This window comes from Balearica regulorum, chromosome 2, assembly GCF_011004875.1.
Source record: "Balearica regulorum gibbericeps isolate bBalReg1 chromosome 2, bBalReg1.pri, whole genome shotgun sequence".
Lineage (NCBI taxonomy): Eukaryota > Metazoa > Chordata > Aves > Gruiformes > Gruidae > Balearica > Balearica regulorum.
In genome coordinates this window covers 71,845,000-71,858,889 of record NC_046185.1, presented here as the reverse complement: position 1 = coordinate 71,858,889, position 13,890 = coordinate 71,845,000, and the positions used below count along the sequence as shown (strand labels likewise).

At 41.7% G+C, this 13,890-nt stretch overlaps 1 protein-coding gene across 3 annotated transcripts in view; it reads right to left on the bottom strand.

The window, feature by feature from the left end:
- MOCOS (molybdenum cofactor sulfurase) overlaps positions 1-12,686 on the bottom strand; it is a 235,268-nt gene extending 222,582 nt beyond the window's left edge. The window contains exon 1 of one of the 3 annotated variants that reach the window (XM_075744682.1): positions 12,403-12,686. In XM_075744682.1, coding sequence (XP_075600797.1) covers positions 12,403-12,532 — 130 coding nt within the window. In that variant the 5' untranslated portion in view covers positions 12,533-12,686. The remainder of the gene's footprint in view (positions 1-12,402) is intronic. The other 2 variants (XM_075744683.1, XM_075744685.1) reach the window with 2 other exon arrangements.
- Between the last annotated feature and the right edge of the window lie 1,204 nt (positions 12,687-13,890).

The window sequence follows — 13,890 nt, the reverse complement described above, 5'->3', positions numbered from 1 at the left end:
TGGTAATGATACCTAATTATGTCACGTAGTCACTACCATAATGCAATTAATGGCTCCCCAATAGTCAACCTAGAACGAACCCAGGCAATTGGCTGCGCAGAATGTCACGCGTGTTTCCTGTGAGCTAACTGCTTCGAGGAAGTTTGTTTCCAGATGGACAGCGAGCATCCCTCAGTATTTTGTATAAACCAAATATCCAGTATTTTGCCTCCACAGAAAGTCAGGATAAAGTGATAAAGTGAACCTCATGAGATCAGTTATTGCACGGTGTACACAGATTTTTTTTTTAAATTTTATTTTCTACAGGAGCAAACTATGGGCTTCCCTACTCCAACTTGTGCTGACAGAGGGATACAAGAAAGGCACTAAGTGTATATTTTTCCCAATGCCCACCCCATGATCTATTTCCCCCTGCCCCCCTTCCAACTTGAAACACTTTTATTTCCTTCTGCTAAGAAAGATGACTATTAGGCACTTTGTGTTCTCACCACAGTGAGACTAAAATTCATGGATTTTTATATATATATCTCCATGTATTTATATTTATGTTTATATTTTTATATATACCCATTGTAATGACTGTTCAGTGGAAAGACAGTAAGAAACAATCAGTTTTGATAGGAACAGCTTCTTTCTTATATGCCTTTTTTCTCTAGCGTTTCATTTTTTCTCCTATCATATTCCTGTCTACAAGCTGGGACCCCCAACCAACATATATCCAGAGACTATATCCATTAGACTGGACTGCTGTTTTCTTCTGAGTCATTCCACAAGGAGTACATAGTGCAGTGAAGTAGATTCAATGCACACAACACTGTCCACAACTAATTTAGATTAATAGCCTAAACAGTAAAATTTCTCCTCTGGACTCAGCTATTTATGTTCTCAAACTATGCGCAAATTCAATCTGTGGCTCCCCCCAAAAGAAAAAATGGAGATGCATATTGACTAGAAAGACCACAAGTCAAGTAGATAGATTATATAAAAAAAAAAAGTGTAAAATCTAATCTCTTGTCCTAAAGGAAAAAAGAGAAATCCTTTCCACACCATGCTCCTCATATCTGGAAGCTTTTTATGACTGTATTATAAATATCAGTTTTACTCATTTGAGAAATTCTCATGCTGTTTCAATACAAGTCATGTAAGAATCCAGACAATTTTAAAAGACACATTAAGTTCTATAAACATGAAGTTTTGGAGGCATTTGAAGAAGTGGGAACTAGCCAAGGGCAGGTTTACCCCTACCTTCCTAATACCAACTCATTATAAATAGTTTTACATGTAACATTGAAATACAAAAACTGAAGGAGATCATTGTTAATTAACTGCTATTTGGTTAGTTTTATACATGATTACATTTCTACCACTAGAACAGAAGGAAACAGAAGCAGAAGTGACTGACTAGAGGTTGGCTGCACCCACAAGGTATCTAGCATTCAGATTTGAAGATCTGATCAGACACTTTTGGAAACATGACAGCTGTCAAGAGATTATTGGGTACAGTTTCCCCCACTTCAGTGGCACTGAAGTTTATCCAGAAAGTGCTGCAGTGTAATCCTCATGACACTTTACAAGTACACCTATCCTTCTCTGTACTTGCAGAAATGGAAGAAAAACTGATTACAGTTCTGATGGTAACAGCTATTTAATCGCTCAGGAGCTGTCACGCTCATGCAAAGCTCGGAGAATTGACTGAGTGCCTCCAAACAAGCGTTACACACTGTGAACAGTCTGCACATTCAGAGGAACAGAGGTTATCATAATTTTTTTTTAATGAGTCGCTTCAGGTCCCATAGGCTAAAAAGCTGGTTTTGCCTTTCATTAGAGCTAATCAGAATATAAACATTCCAATGAAAGCAAGTGGTTTTAAATTTGACATTTGGGGGGCAGGAAGATTTCTCCCAACCCTTGAAAAATCCCAGATGGAAAGGAAACTCAGTAAAAACCATATCGATGTAACTCATCATTATACTTTTTTGTTGTTCAAGAAGTACTCAACCTCATACTCTCACAGGCTTCTAAGGATAACCAAGAGGGTGAGTTCTAAGAAAAATAGATGGCCTCGCCCCTCAGCATTTCTGTGGACTAGACCCTCTGGGCAACTTGACATTGAAAAATGGGGTGGAGGGAGGGTTTGTTTTCATACAGCCTACATCTCCAGGAGGGTTCCTAGAGCACCACAGGAAGGCTTCATCTTCTGTCCGCAGATCTCTCCTAGCAGATCAGATGAAGCCAGGGACATGGCAATGCACGCTAGAAGACAGTCCTGGCTCCGCAGTCCTGCAGTGCAGTGATGCTTTTTGTGCTCTGCAGATGAGCTTCACCGAGGCTGAACGCAATCATCATTACTTCCTTCTGCACTCTCAGAAATCCTATTTCTATCCAAGCAGTAATTTATCACCTAAAGATCACTTTAAATTCTGTTTTCCAACCAAAAAGCCCTAGGCCTCAAAAGAAATAGAAGATGAAATGTTTAAAACTAAACTTGATAATAAGCTATGAAAGTTACTATTGAAATGGCTTTTTGTGGTTGTAAAAGGAATATTAAAGAAGCTTACTTTTTGTCCCCAGATATCTGTCTCCTTTCCCCCTTACTCATACCCGTCCTCTTCCTTCAGCTCAGTGTTTTAGAGACACTGAGAGGTTTTAAGGAATGCAACTGAAGTGGGAATCATGACTCATGATCAATCCTTCTCAAGGAAAATACTTCACAGTATCAAATCCTAAATTGTCATTATGAACCCCAAAAACCCCACAACTTTCATAGTTTTTCTCCCTTCCTTCTATATTTCTGTTCTTGGCAAGTTTGAAGAAATACTAAGTTCACTGATTGAACATTAACTGAATAGTTAACAATCCTGAAAACAGAGGGCTTAATTTCATTAATGGAAAAAAACCTGTCATGGACATATGCCTCAGTCAAATCAGAAATAGTTGTAAACAACAGAATGGAAAGGAGTTTGTGAGTCCCATTCATGGGGGTTGCTCCTCCCAGGGAACAAGGAGTCAGCTGTGGTGCAGTTCAGATGTGTTGTTCTCTTTATTTCCTTACTTTGTCTTCAAAATACACCTTTGCAGCCATCCCTTAAAGGTTATTTTTGCCTTTTTAGTGTCTCTTGCATATAATGTCATGTTACACAAAACATATCATCTTACATAGTTTTTAGTTTATTTCTACATACTGTGAGTCTTCCAGTTCACTTCCAGTGAACTTAAATGGCATATATTTTTCTTCACTTGTAGTATTATATTATCTTCTTTTTATAAGGGCAACGAGTCATTCTGCATTTGTATTATTAGGCTGTCACAGCAGCATTGTACCTGTCGCTAAACATCTATGCTAAGGCGTTAAGACGACGATTATTATCCTATTGCTACACTTCATGACCACCTTCCACGATATGTTACTTTTCAGACATTAGCATTCTTGAGGGAATACATTTAAAAGCTGTTATTCATTAATCAAATGTTTCATTTGTTTGTGAACACAAACTCTATGATCAAATAACATCAGAGTGCAATAATCTACGCACAGTTTTGTCTGAACAGCAATTTGGTCAGCTTCCCAGCCATGCAATGCTACCGAGTTTATGTGTGTGTGTGGGGGGGAAGTATCATGTCTGCATCTGGCAAAGGCTCCTTTTCCATCTGGTCTTTAATTTTACTCCATTCAGTCCATCAGGCAGGGAGTTCTTGCTAGTTAACCACTTCTATTTATCTGCTTTTATCCAGTCTCATGAGAAGGCAACATGCATTATCAAGGCAAATTGTCCATCACAACTGAGATAAGGCAGGGTGTTCAGACAAGTCTCCCATTCTGCTCACTGGGCTTATACACTCCTCATTGATTAAATCTGTAACGAATATTTTCCTAGCGTGGGAGGAATCAAAGACGATGACAGATTTTTTAAAAGTTGCATACTAACAGAGGATTGTTTTGTGACAATTCTGATTGTTTACACTGAAAGAAATTATAGGCAGATATACAAATAATAAAAATGTGACTCCTGATCACGTTTCCCAAGTTACTTAGTAAGTTACACTCCTTAATAAGTTACTTGGGAAATGAACAGCAGAGCAGATGAACAGCGTCATTCACTCAACAGCAATATAAAGTCTTTTTTCTTACAAGTAAGGCAACATACGTTTGTACCCTGTACTGATACAGTTCCAAATTAATGAATTATGACAACTTTAATGCACTATGTGGCATGAACATAAAAATGTTGAAAAGTCTGGGCTTCAGTTTCTTCCTCAGGAAGAAACTACGGGACAAACTTTCTGATGACTCTGTAACTTTACCTGACCTGTTCATAAGTTTGCAAAGGGGTACGAACAATGATATTTAGTGTTTAATTGTGCATTAATGAAATTAATTCACACAACATTAATTTAATTAATGAATATTTGTTCAAACGAGTTTCCTGTCATCTTTCCGAATTTTAATTTAGGGCATTATTCTGCACATTGCCAGAAGTAAGCTTGGTGGTGTAATAGTCCTTCCCCAGCTAACCACGTCACCAAAAGATCACATCCTTGGATATCTCTTTAAGAAGAACATAAGTGACAAAAATCCTGTCCAGTCATGTTCTTAGCTTTCTTTTAAAAGCATTTTAAATCCTGTTGCTCCAGGAACTAATCTGAACAAGCACAGAAACCACATCTTTTTTACTTCTCTTGCAAAAGCCATATTCCCCTGGTTGCTACAAGAAAGGAGGAATGAGTCAGTATAAACCTGAAAAGAAGAAGACGAAAATAAGATAGATTTCTCTCCCAAAGACCTGCCTTCCAATTTTGTATGTATATTCCGCATAGCAGGAAAAAAGCAACTTCACACTTTCCTGCATGACACTCTCACAAGAGCTGCCTGGCTGGGGTCCCATCCCCATCGCAGGTACCTCACAGACCATCACTTCTCTGCAGCAGGACAGAAGGTGAAGGGGCAAAGAGCATCACTGCACAGGATCTGTCTATCTGGGCTGCCAAGGAGTGTAATGACTTGCCTCATTAGCAATGAAACTAATGAAGTCTAACTTTTTACTGCTCTGTGGCCTGTCTTTATGCCTCCCTGCACTACTATCCCCATTTCTCCACAACTCTGACATCCACTTCCCACACCTTTGGTTCATGACGCCACCTTTTCCACATTACCTCCAGAAACCACATCTCCGTTTCCTAACAAATGTGACAGAAACCAGTCTGTGATCCAAATTGTTTGTGTGCAGATCAGTACGCAGACATGGTAACACTATCAGCATTATCAACTTAGGAAAATTAAAAAAATAACTTATACCAACCTCAAGTTGACATATTTATATGAGTAAGTTTTTTAGTTCCGTTCTTAAGTTTCTGAGTTCAGTGAAGTATAAAAATAAAAAAAACCCCACAACTACCTTACAAGTATTTTTGTGTCACATAAAGGAAAACATCTGCATTGAATATTCCTGCGGCTTGGGGCAAGACAACCTATTATAAAAAGCCTGAGACATTTGAGAGCTCAGCATCCTACTACCTAAATATCATCTCCGAGTTAAGCATCCCACTAGCCTCCTGCTCTCCAAATATATTGTGCCTTCTAGCCATTTATCAACCTCTCCTATCAGTGCTTTTTACTATGCAGCACTCTGCAGTATGGTCTTCCTGAATTCAGTGACGGTCTTTTCACACCCAAGCGATATCTCTACAGCATCTCTCCGATACCAAGTATGCAATGAATCAAGCTGATCAACAAGAACTGACCTCTCAACTCTTTCTTTGTCTTTTTGTCCTTCGACTGGGAGTACCCTTGAATTCTGGTGAGCAGCTCAGATACGGGAATTGCTACCGTAACATAGGATGGAAATTTCAAGAGCTTCACGTGCCAGGTTCTGATTTTGCAGAGGAAATTCCAGTAGAAGTGCAGGGACACAAGAAACAGATCACATCTGTCTGAAAACTTACATACACTCTTTAATTAATAGTCTTACATTTCATATTTAAAAAACCCCACAAACCAAATCAGATATACATCGTACAGAAATATACAGAAATACGCTGGGAAGAAATCAATACACATCTCACATACAGTAGCATCATAACAGAGGAGGACAACAGGAGAACCTAAGAGGAAGCAAAGGCAATGGAAGGAAGAAAGCACCACTGATGTGGGATTTTGTAGGAACAAAATTTTGGTGCATTTCCAATTTTCAGTAAGGCATAAGAAAGCATCTTGTGCTTTTCTAAATAAAACACCTGTCTGTTTCAATCCTTTCATACACTAATGTACATCTTGTGCACACATGAATTTTAGAGATAACGTATCTTTTAATTAAAAGTGCAATTTTTTGTAAATGGGTGGCTGATACCCTGTAGCATCTATGGACCTCATAAAGTATCTTTCCAAATCTAGTATTTTTAATCTCTACATGTTGATTTAAAAAAATCTGATTCCTATATATAATTATTTCCTGTTGTAAAGAATCTATTCCAAACTGATCAGCTATTTATCTCTAAAATACACCTGAAAATTGTGACTTCATGTCAACTCTATCAGGTTTATAGGGTTTGGTACTTTGCTTTTTTGCTCAACATTTCTGTATTCCAGACAGTTTCAAATGTCCTGTACTTTGTGGCATAGGTGACTACAGAGCCAGTGAAATGGTGCAGTGAACATCTTTATATGGGTATTACAACACCAAATCTGAAGTGAAAATGGAATTATATGTATTCTCTGAGTAACACAATTCAAGAAAGAGAAGACATTACCTGTATCTTTCAGGGAATTCTTTTCCTCTAATTAAACTTCAAAGTAACTAAAACTTTTTTCAGTGCTGAAATATTACAATGACAATTATTACTGACTCCTCTTCACTAAGAGCTATGTCCATCATGAAGTGTAAAAGGTCACACAGCTCCAGGTGATCAACTGAAAGATCAGTCCTGCACAGAGCAGACCACCGATGGTCTTCTGAACCCTGAAATGCAAGGTAAGAAATTCCTTAACAGTACGTGTTACTTCTGTGTAGGCAGAGGAAACCATCTGAAACTATCACACAGTTGCTGTTACTGCATTTGGTACTAAATCCAATTTATGTTCCATACACGTTTCCTCTTTGATATCAATTCTTTAGATAATAGCTTATTTAGATAACTACTGCTGACTTGAAATCGACAGGAAGCATTAAGGCTTTACATGAGCATATATATTGTTTTTTACAAAGCAATTGTCACGGAGTTGTGCAGTTACACTTCCCATACCACTGCTTCTTTTTACGATACCTTCTCCACCCACTAAATGGATCTTCCCAGATGTCTTCTAGCATTTCAAACTGTCCACCAGGAGCCTCCTTCAATAAATATAATTTTTTTTTCTTTCTTTTCCTCACCAAAGAAGAAAAAATGTTACACAAAATCAAATCACATTGTGACAGAGGGACTACAGAGAACAGGAGCAGGTTACCAGGCAGTGATCTCACAGCTGCTGAGGAGAGAGCAGACAAGCCTTTCACAGTGGTAGGAAGAGGAGCTCTCAGCTTTAGACACCAAAACAAGAGGTTTAGAAGATTTCTTCTCTGTTCAGGATGAGCTAGAGGTGAAGTAACTCAGTGAGACTTACTCTCCAGCACAATTAGCAGCTTTTCTAACTACCCAGAATCTTCCAATGAGACAACAAAAGCAGCCTCATCCTTCCCCTACACATTGCTTTTGCTGCCTTTGGGCAGGAGAGGTAAATGCTGGATTAACATTAACATATGCCAATCTCTGCACGTGGGTGAAATCATCTTACCTTTCCGGGAGATGCTGTCTCTCCCATGAATGTAGATGTCTAGCTTAATTCTGGCCAGCAATGGGTGGCTGGGCTTCAGGGAACTCACAATTAAGTACTGCATCTGAGCAAAAAATGTCACATGCCTTGCTTCTGATTTAGCACAGACCTTAGACAACAATGAAGCAAAATAAACTTATTTTTCATTATCAAACTGGTTTTTAAACAGCATGGTGAGACTTGTATATTGCTAACTTGCTCAAAGAACAATACTGCTCAAAGCAGCTAACTATAAAATGTTTTGATGAACACAGTCACTTATTCTTCAAGAAAAAAAAAGAGATTAAAAAGTACAGATTCATCCACAAATAAAAATTATTAATAATTAGGAAATCAGCAGAAAGTAACATAAACACAAGCAGAAGACAGCTACCAGATCAAATAGAAAGGCCTAAAAAACAAAAAAAAACCACCAAAAAAAACCCGCTCTGTAGGTATATAAAAAAAAATCAAATTATTTTAGGATAAAAAATATTCCATTTTTTTTTTTTAAAGAAAAAACCTCAGACACAAGGCTGGTAGAATTTCTGGTTTGACAAGGCAAGCAAACTGACACAGCAGTAGAGAAACTGAGGTCATGCCTACATTTGCAATCAAGAGGTGAGCACGACTCTTCTAGCTCACTGCACCCTCATCTTACAAATTTCATAAATTATGAGCATCAGCTACCTATCAACAAAATTACTCTGAACTGACATACCAGAATGCATTTCCTACTTCTGAAAATCAGCCAAAATGCTAGATTACCCCAAACATGACAAAACAGATAGGCTTTTCTATTCTCAGAGGACAGAGCTGACCTTTGCAAACTGAGCCACTGAGGACTACTGACATGCAGGAGAAGACCTGCTTTTCCCATTCTCCTACTTACAGGAAAAGTCTCAGTGCAAATAATTATCAGCAATATGAGTAAAAAGTCTTATTTTTGTGTAAGGTCAGATTCAGTACCCAGCTATTCCTTAACTGAACCATAGAATAAGCTCTTGTACAGGTGACCAGTCCATGGGACAACATTTGAGTTGGCTAATTCTGTTACTCGAAGCTTAGTTTGCCTTTCTTTTTTGTTTAACAGGCAAGCTACATTATTATTGTTAGTTGTGTGTAATCACACATATCACAAATGTTCATACTACGACAGTAACACATGATTTGTCACACGACTCTTGTTGAATTATGGGACCGTGTCGCATTTGACATTAAATGCAACAGAGCTTCTTACCTCAGTTAAAGACTATCTTCAAATAGTCAGCAGCCCTTAAAGAGTATGTGATTGCTAATATGCACTGGCTTTTATTTGGGGGATGGGTATCCACTGCTTATTGCTCTTGGAAAGCAAGACTGAAATGGACACAGCTATCTAAAAGGAGAATACTGGCACACAACTGAAACTAGAAAGGTATCTTGGGATTAAATGCCGCATCACAAATCACATGTCAGCTTTTTCTTTTTTAAAACCATGATACAAACTGAAGCTGATATTTTCTTTGCTATGATAAATATCACAGAAGCATATTCATCCCCATTACTTAACAACAGAACCTATAAACTCCCGCTGATTTCTTTATCCATTTCTAAAGCACAATTTACAATCCTACACTGCAGATAAGGGTACGCTGCTCACAAGATTAAAGTCAAGGTCACATATTGGGCATACGCTGCTGCCTGTGAAACAGGGATCCCTTTCACAGGCTCCACATATATTTTTAGAAGGGGCTGCTCTAGCTGTCAGCTAACAGCCCTTGAATTACAAAAGTGAAGATAAACTTTGGCTTAAAAGGTAATATGTAAGCCTTCTGTGCCAAGACAGACAGATCCCTGCTGATTCAAGGAAGTAGTTGCTTTTATCCCTTCACAAAACCTGAAGGGGAAATCCCCAATGCACTCAGTATGAGCATAACTTTCCTTCTGATGGAGCCAAGAGTGAAACTCCCAGTGTCTGTGATAGGACCACAGGTAGACGACCACCTTTGAAAAACCCTGGGTTTGCAGTATGTCCTGTAGACAGTCTTCCCTACACACACCTGTTGTACTTTCTTCTCAACAGGCACTTGTGCAACTATTCTTACTAGAGCTACAACAGAAGTACTAGCACCATGCCAGCAAAGGTTTGTAACACAGAAAAGGTTTCTGCCTTCCCCAGAGAGCACCATTCGTACAAGATGTCCTTAGTGGATGCCACCGAGTATCTGTAATCAGGAAGAAGAGAAGACATTGACATGCAGTAATTATCATTCTCACATGCTGCTCCTAAGAAGATGACACTTCCAAAACTGAGTATTAGGCTTAATTCATGGCTATCTAGACAGGGACTTAAAAAATTCTGTTCACATAAAAAGTGAGCAGCAAAACCTGGATTTTTATCCAACTGTAATGACCTTTGAGGCATGCTCCAAATAAACAGGCAGAGCAAGACATTACTGTTAACTACCTAAAAATAGAGATCATTCTCTTTTGCCTAGTGGAACTAGTTAAGATTGCTCTTTAGTAGCAGGATTAAAATGCAGCATCTTGGTGCAGTAGGGAGACACCCAGCAGAGATCAACCCCATGAACAGCTACGGGTTCCTTAGTGAATGAGTGTACAATCAGGACTTACCCAAAAAGCTGACCCAAGGCCACGAGAGATCTCAAACTTCTGCCTCATCCCCCAACCTGCATGTTTTGGCAGGTCACTGAAAATGCTCAAGTAGTTAAATGCCTGAAACTCCCACTAATTTTTTTGTAAGTCACCTGAAGAAGGCCCCTTTACTTACTATTGTTGCTGCTAAACTGTACATCAGCCACCTTTCCTTCTTCTTATTTCAGCAAGGCAACAAAGACCTAGAGCTTGAAAAGTAATTTTATAACATCAACATCAGTGTGTCCAGACCTTCAGCTAGTGGGGATACAGCTACATGGCTAAATAAAAGGAGGCCAAGGAATAAGCACAAGCAAAGTGCTTAATATCCACACTGCTCCACTGTCAGCCAGTTCCTGGACCCTGGCTGCGACTAGTCCAACTCGTCAGCTCTGAGAGAGACAGACAGGTGAGGCACGGGACACTTCACCTCAGGCACTTGGCCTAGGAACCTGTCCCTGGACACCTTTCCTTTTGCATTACTGGTATCACTGGGAGGCACAAGTTCCTGACTAGAGGAGACATGCCCCTGTTTTTAAGACAAGAATCCCAGACTGGACACCGCATGTATGTAAAGTGATCAGTTAAGGACACTGATCTTCCTCATGGAGGTGACAAGCTTTCAAGATGAATGGGTGACAATTTATGAATTGAGTAACACATTAAAATTCTGAAGGGGAAAACAAAGGGCAGAAGGAATTCGCAACCTAGGTCACCTTACCATAGGCTATTATGCGATTTCAATTAGCTAATGAGAGATAATACAATATTCTATTCTATATAAATAGATTTATAGAATATTCTATTCTATATTCTATATAAAATATTCTATTTTATACCCTGTATTTGGTTTTGTTTATCTTTTTCTGGAAATATTCTAAATTTTCTATGTGACCTCCATTTGGGAACCCAGACTGGTCGACCAGACATCATTCATTAGCAGATACACTTAATTTCAAAACTGGGGAGCCTAACAAGAAACGAGCCTGATTCTCAGGAGTTTTGAGAAGTCATCTGCCTAAATGTCTAAACAATGTTTCAGTTACAAAACACCCAGTTTTCAGAATCTTGGCCTGAATTTAGGAGCAGCAGTTTCTTGTTACGAAACTTTCACTGATGCAACTAATGTGACTAATACCAGACTGTGAAACTAACTTACTGAATCTTAGTTAAATAAAAGTTCTGCAAACTGTGGCTTGAAATTAAGGTTTTTTCCACATCCCTCTAGAGGCAAAGTGTAACTCCATTCTTTACTACAAACACCCGTGTGTGAGAAAGCCCACCCTTGCACTTGATCACCCAAATTCAAAGAAATGACAAAAAGGAACAGTAACGCAAAACTTCTAACAGAAAGAGTTGCGTAAGTAACAGGTTCAGGACATCCCAACTGGTGTTATTTACTCTGCTCTCTACTCTGTTTTCTCCCTAAGTATTTTGAAGTGCTAGTATCATGGGCATCAATACCTCTTTAAGTAAAATCAATTCTTTTAGTATATCTATCACGAATAGATTTGAAGTAATACGTGCAAGCAACGTTTAATGTTGGGGGGACGGCAGTGGAAATCCACATAACCTGCAAAAGCAGTTTACAAAGACCTGTCTAACCTTTACTTGGACACGGGCTGTTTTACCATTTTGATTTGCCTCCCCCCAACACTTTTTAGCATCTCGCTCTGCATCTTGTCGCCGTTCCCAAACCCTGCTGCTGAGCTCACGGCCGCCCCGGGGCACCTGTGCGGCAGGCGAGGGAGCGGGGCGGCCTCCAGGCCCGCCGCCGTGCCGCTGAGGGGGCTGCGGCGAGGCGCGGCCGGTGCTTTCCGCCAGCGGCCGCCCCTTCCCGTGCCGCGCCCTCGCACCAGAAACTTCCTGCCCGCGGACGAGGAAAGCCCGGACCGGACCAGGCCTCCCCCGCCCCCGGCCCGCCCCTCACGGCCCTGCCCACCCCTCGCCCGCCCCTCACGCCTGCGTCTGGCCCGTGGTACCTCGGAGCCGGGGGAACTCGCGTTCCCGGAGACCGCGCAGGCCGCCGCCGTACCCGTACTCGTACCCGGCGGGGCAGGCGGCCTGGAAGTGGCGGAAGGAGAGCAGCTCCCCCCGCGGCGCCCCGGCCATGCCCCGGGCTGCAGGCGAGAAGAGGGGGAGGGAAAGTCAGACAGAAACACCGGCGCGATTCTCCCTGGGCAGCGGAGCCTCCCCGCCGGCCGCGCTGTGTGCAGGCACTGCACTGCGGCCGGCTCCGCACGGTCCGGCCCGGCCCGGCCCCGCCGCGCCTCGCTCCTCCCGCCTCCCGCCCCTGGCCGCCGCCGGGAGTGCCCGCGCCCCGCCTGCCCGGCCTGCCCTGCCATTGGGGCCGGGACGGGGAGGCGGCGGCGGGCGTGGTGTGCCCGGCCGGGGTGGGCCGTGAGCGAGGCCTGGCCCGGGCGGCAGCAGGAGCAGCGTTCGGCGTTGGTGGGTGCAGGGCTCCGGCGGTGGGGTCCGAAAGGGGCCCAGTGCACCGGCCCTGGCACCGCTCCGACCGCGGGGCACTCGGCGGCAGAGTGGTTTCCTGGCCACGCTGGGCGGCAGGACCTGGACACCTGGGCAGGCAGATCCCCAAGCCCACGGACCCAAGTCGAGCCAAGTCCAACGTGAAGTTTCCTGAAGTGCAAAGGACGTGGGGCTGGGTTCGCAGTAACACGTGTGCCTCTGCTCACATCCCCTCCTGTTGAGGCATGCTATTTGAAATAGGAATAACGCATGGAAATCCCTTGTCCCTAATCATCCCAATGCTGAAATTGTGCTCAGTTTCCTCTACGTGATGCCTCTTCCACTGCTGCTAACAGGTGGTGGAAGTCACTTTCTCACACTTTGCATTTGGTGCATGATATTCCTTCGTCACGCTTAACCGGCTCTACCCGCTGTAGGTGCCGTGTGGTCAATGTATAGGGCTGTGGTTGGCCAAAAACATGAGGAGTGGTATGGGCTGGTCATCAGGTATGGAGAGAATGGCAGCTATTCATGTAAAAGTCTTTGCTTTGTAGGATAAACTGTAAAAACATACACAAAAAATCATAGCCAAAGGAATGGGTTTTGGGGTGGTGGTTGGGTTTTGTTTTGTTATTTTTATCAAATATTTTTTTTCCTGACATACTATTTGCAATTAGTTTCTCTACTCACAGCTCTGCAATGTGCAGAGCGTTAAATGACCCCCCAGTCCAACACTAAAATAAAACTGCACGTTACGATGGATCTGCATCCAAATTCTGGTAGGGCAGACTCTTCAGTTAGATTGTTTGAAATACTATCAATTGGTCATGGGTGAAACAGGAAACTACCAAGCCCAAAGTGAACCGTAAAGACTTTTACTTACAAAGCAGTACAGAATAAAAGCCACATAGAAAATTAAAAACTAAGCCTGACATGAAATAGCATGCTAATCTGCTCCCTTCTTTTTACATTAGGAGGTTTTGCCCCATTTAAACACATAGCCC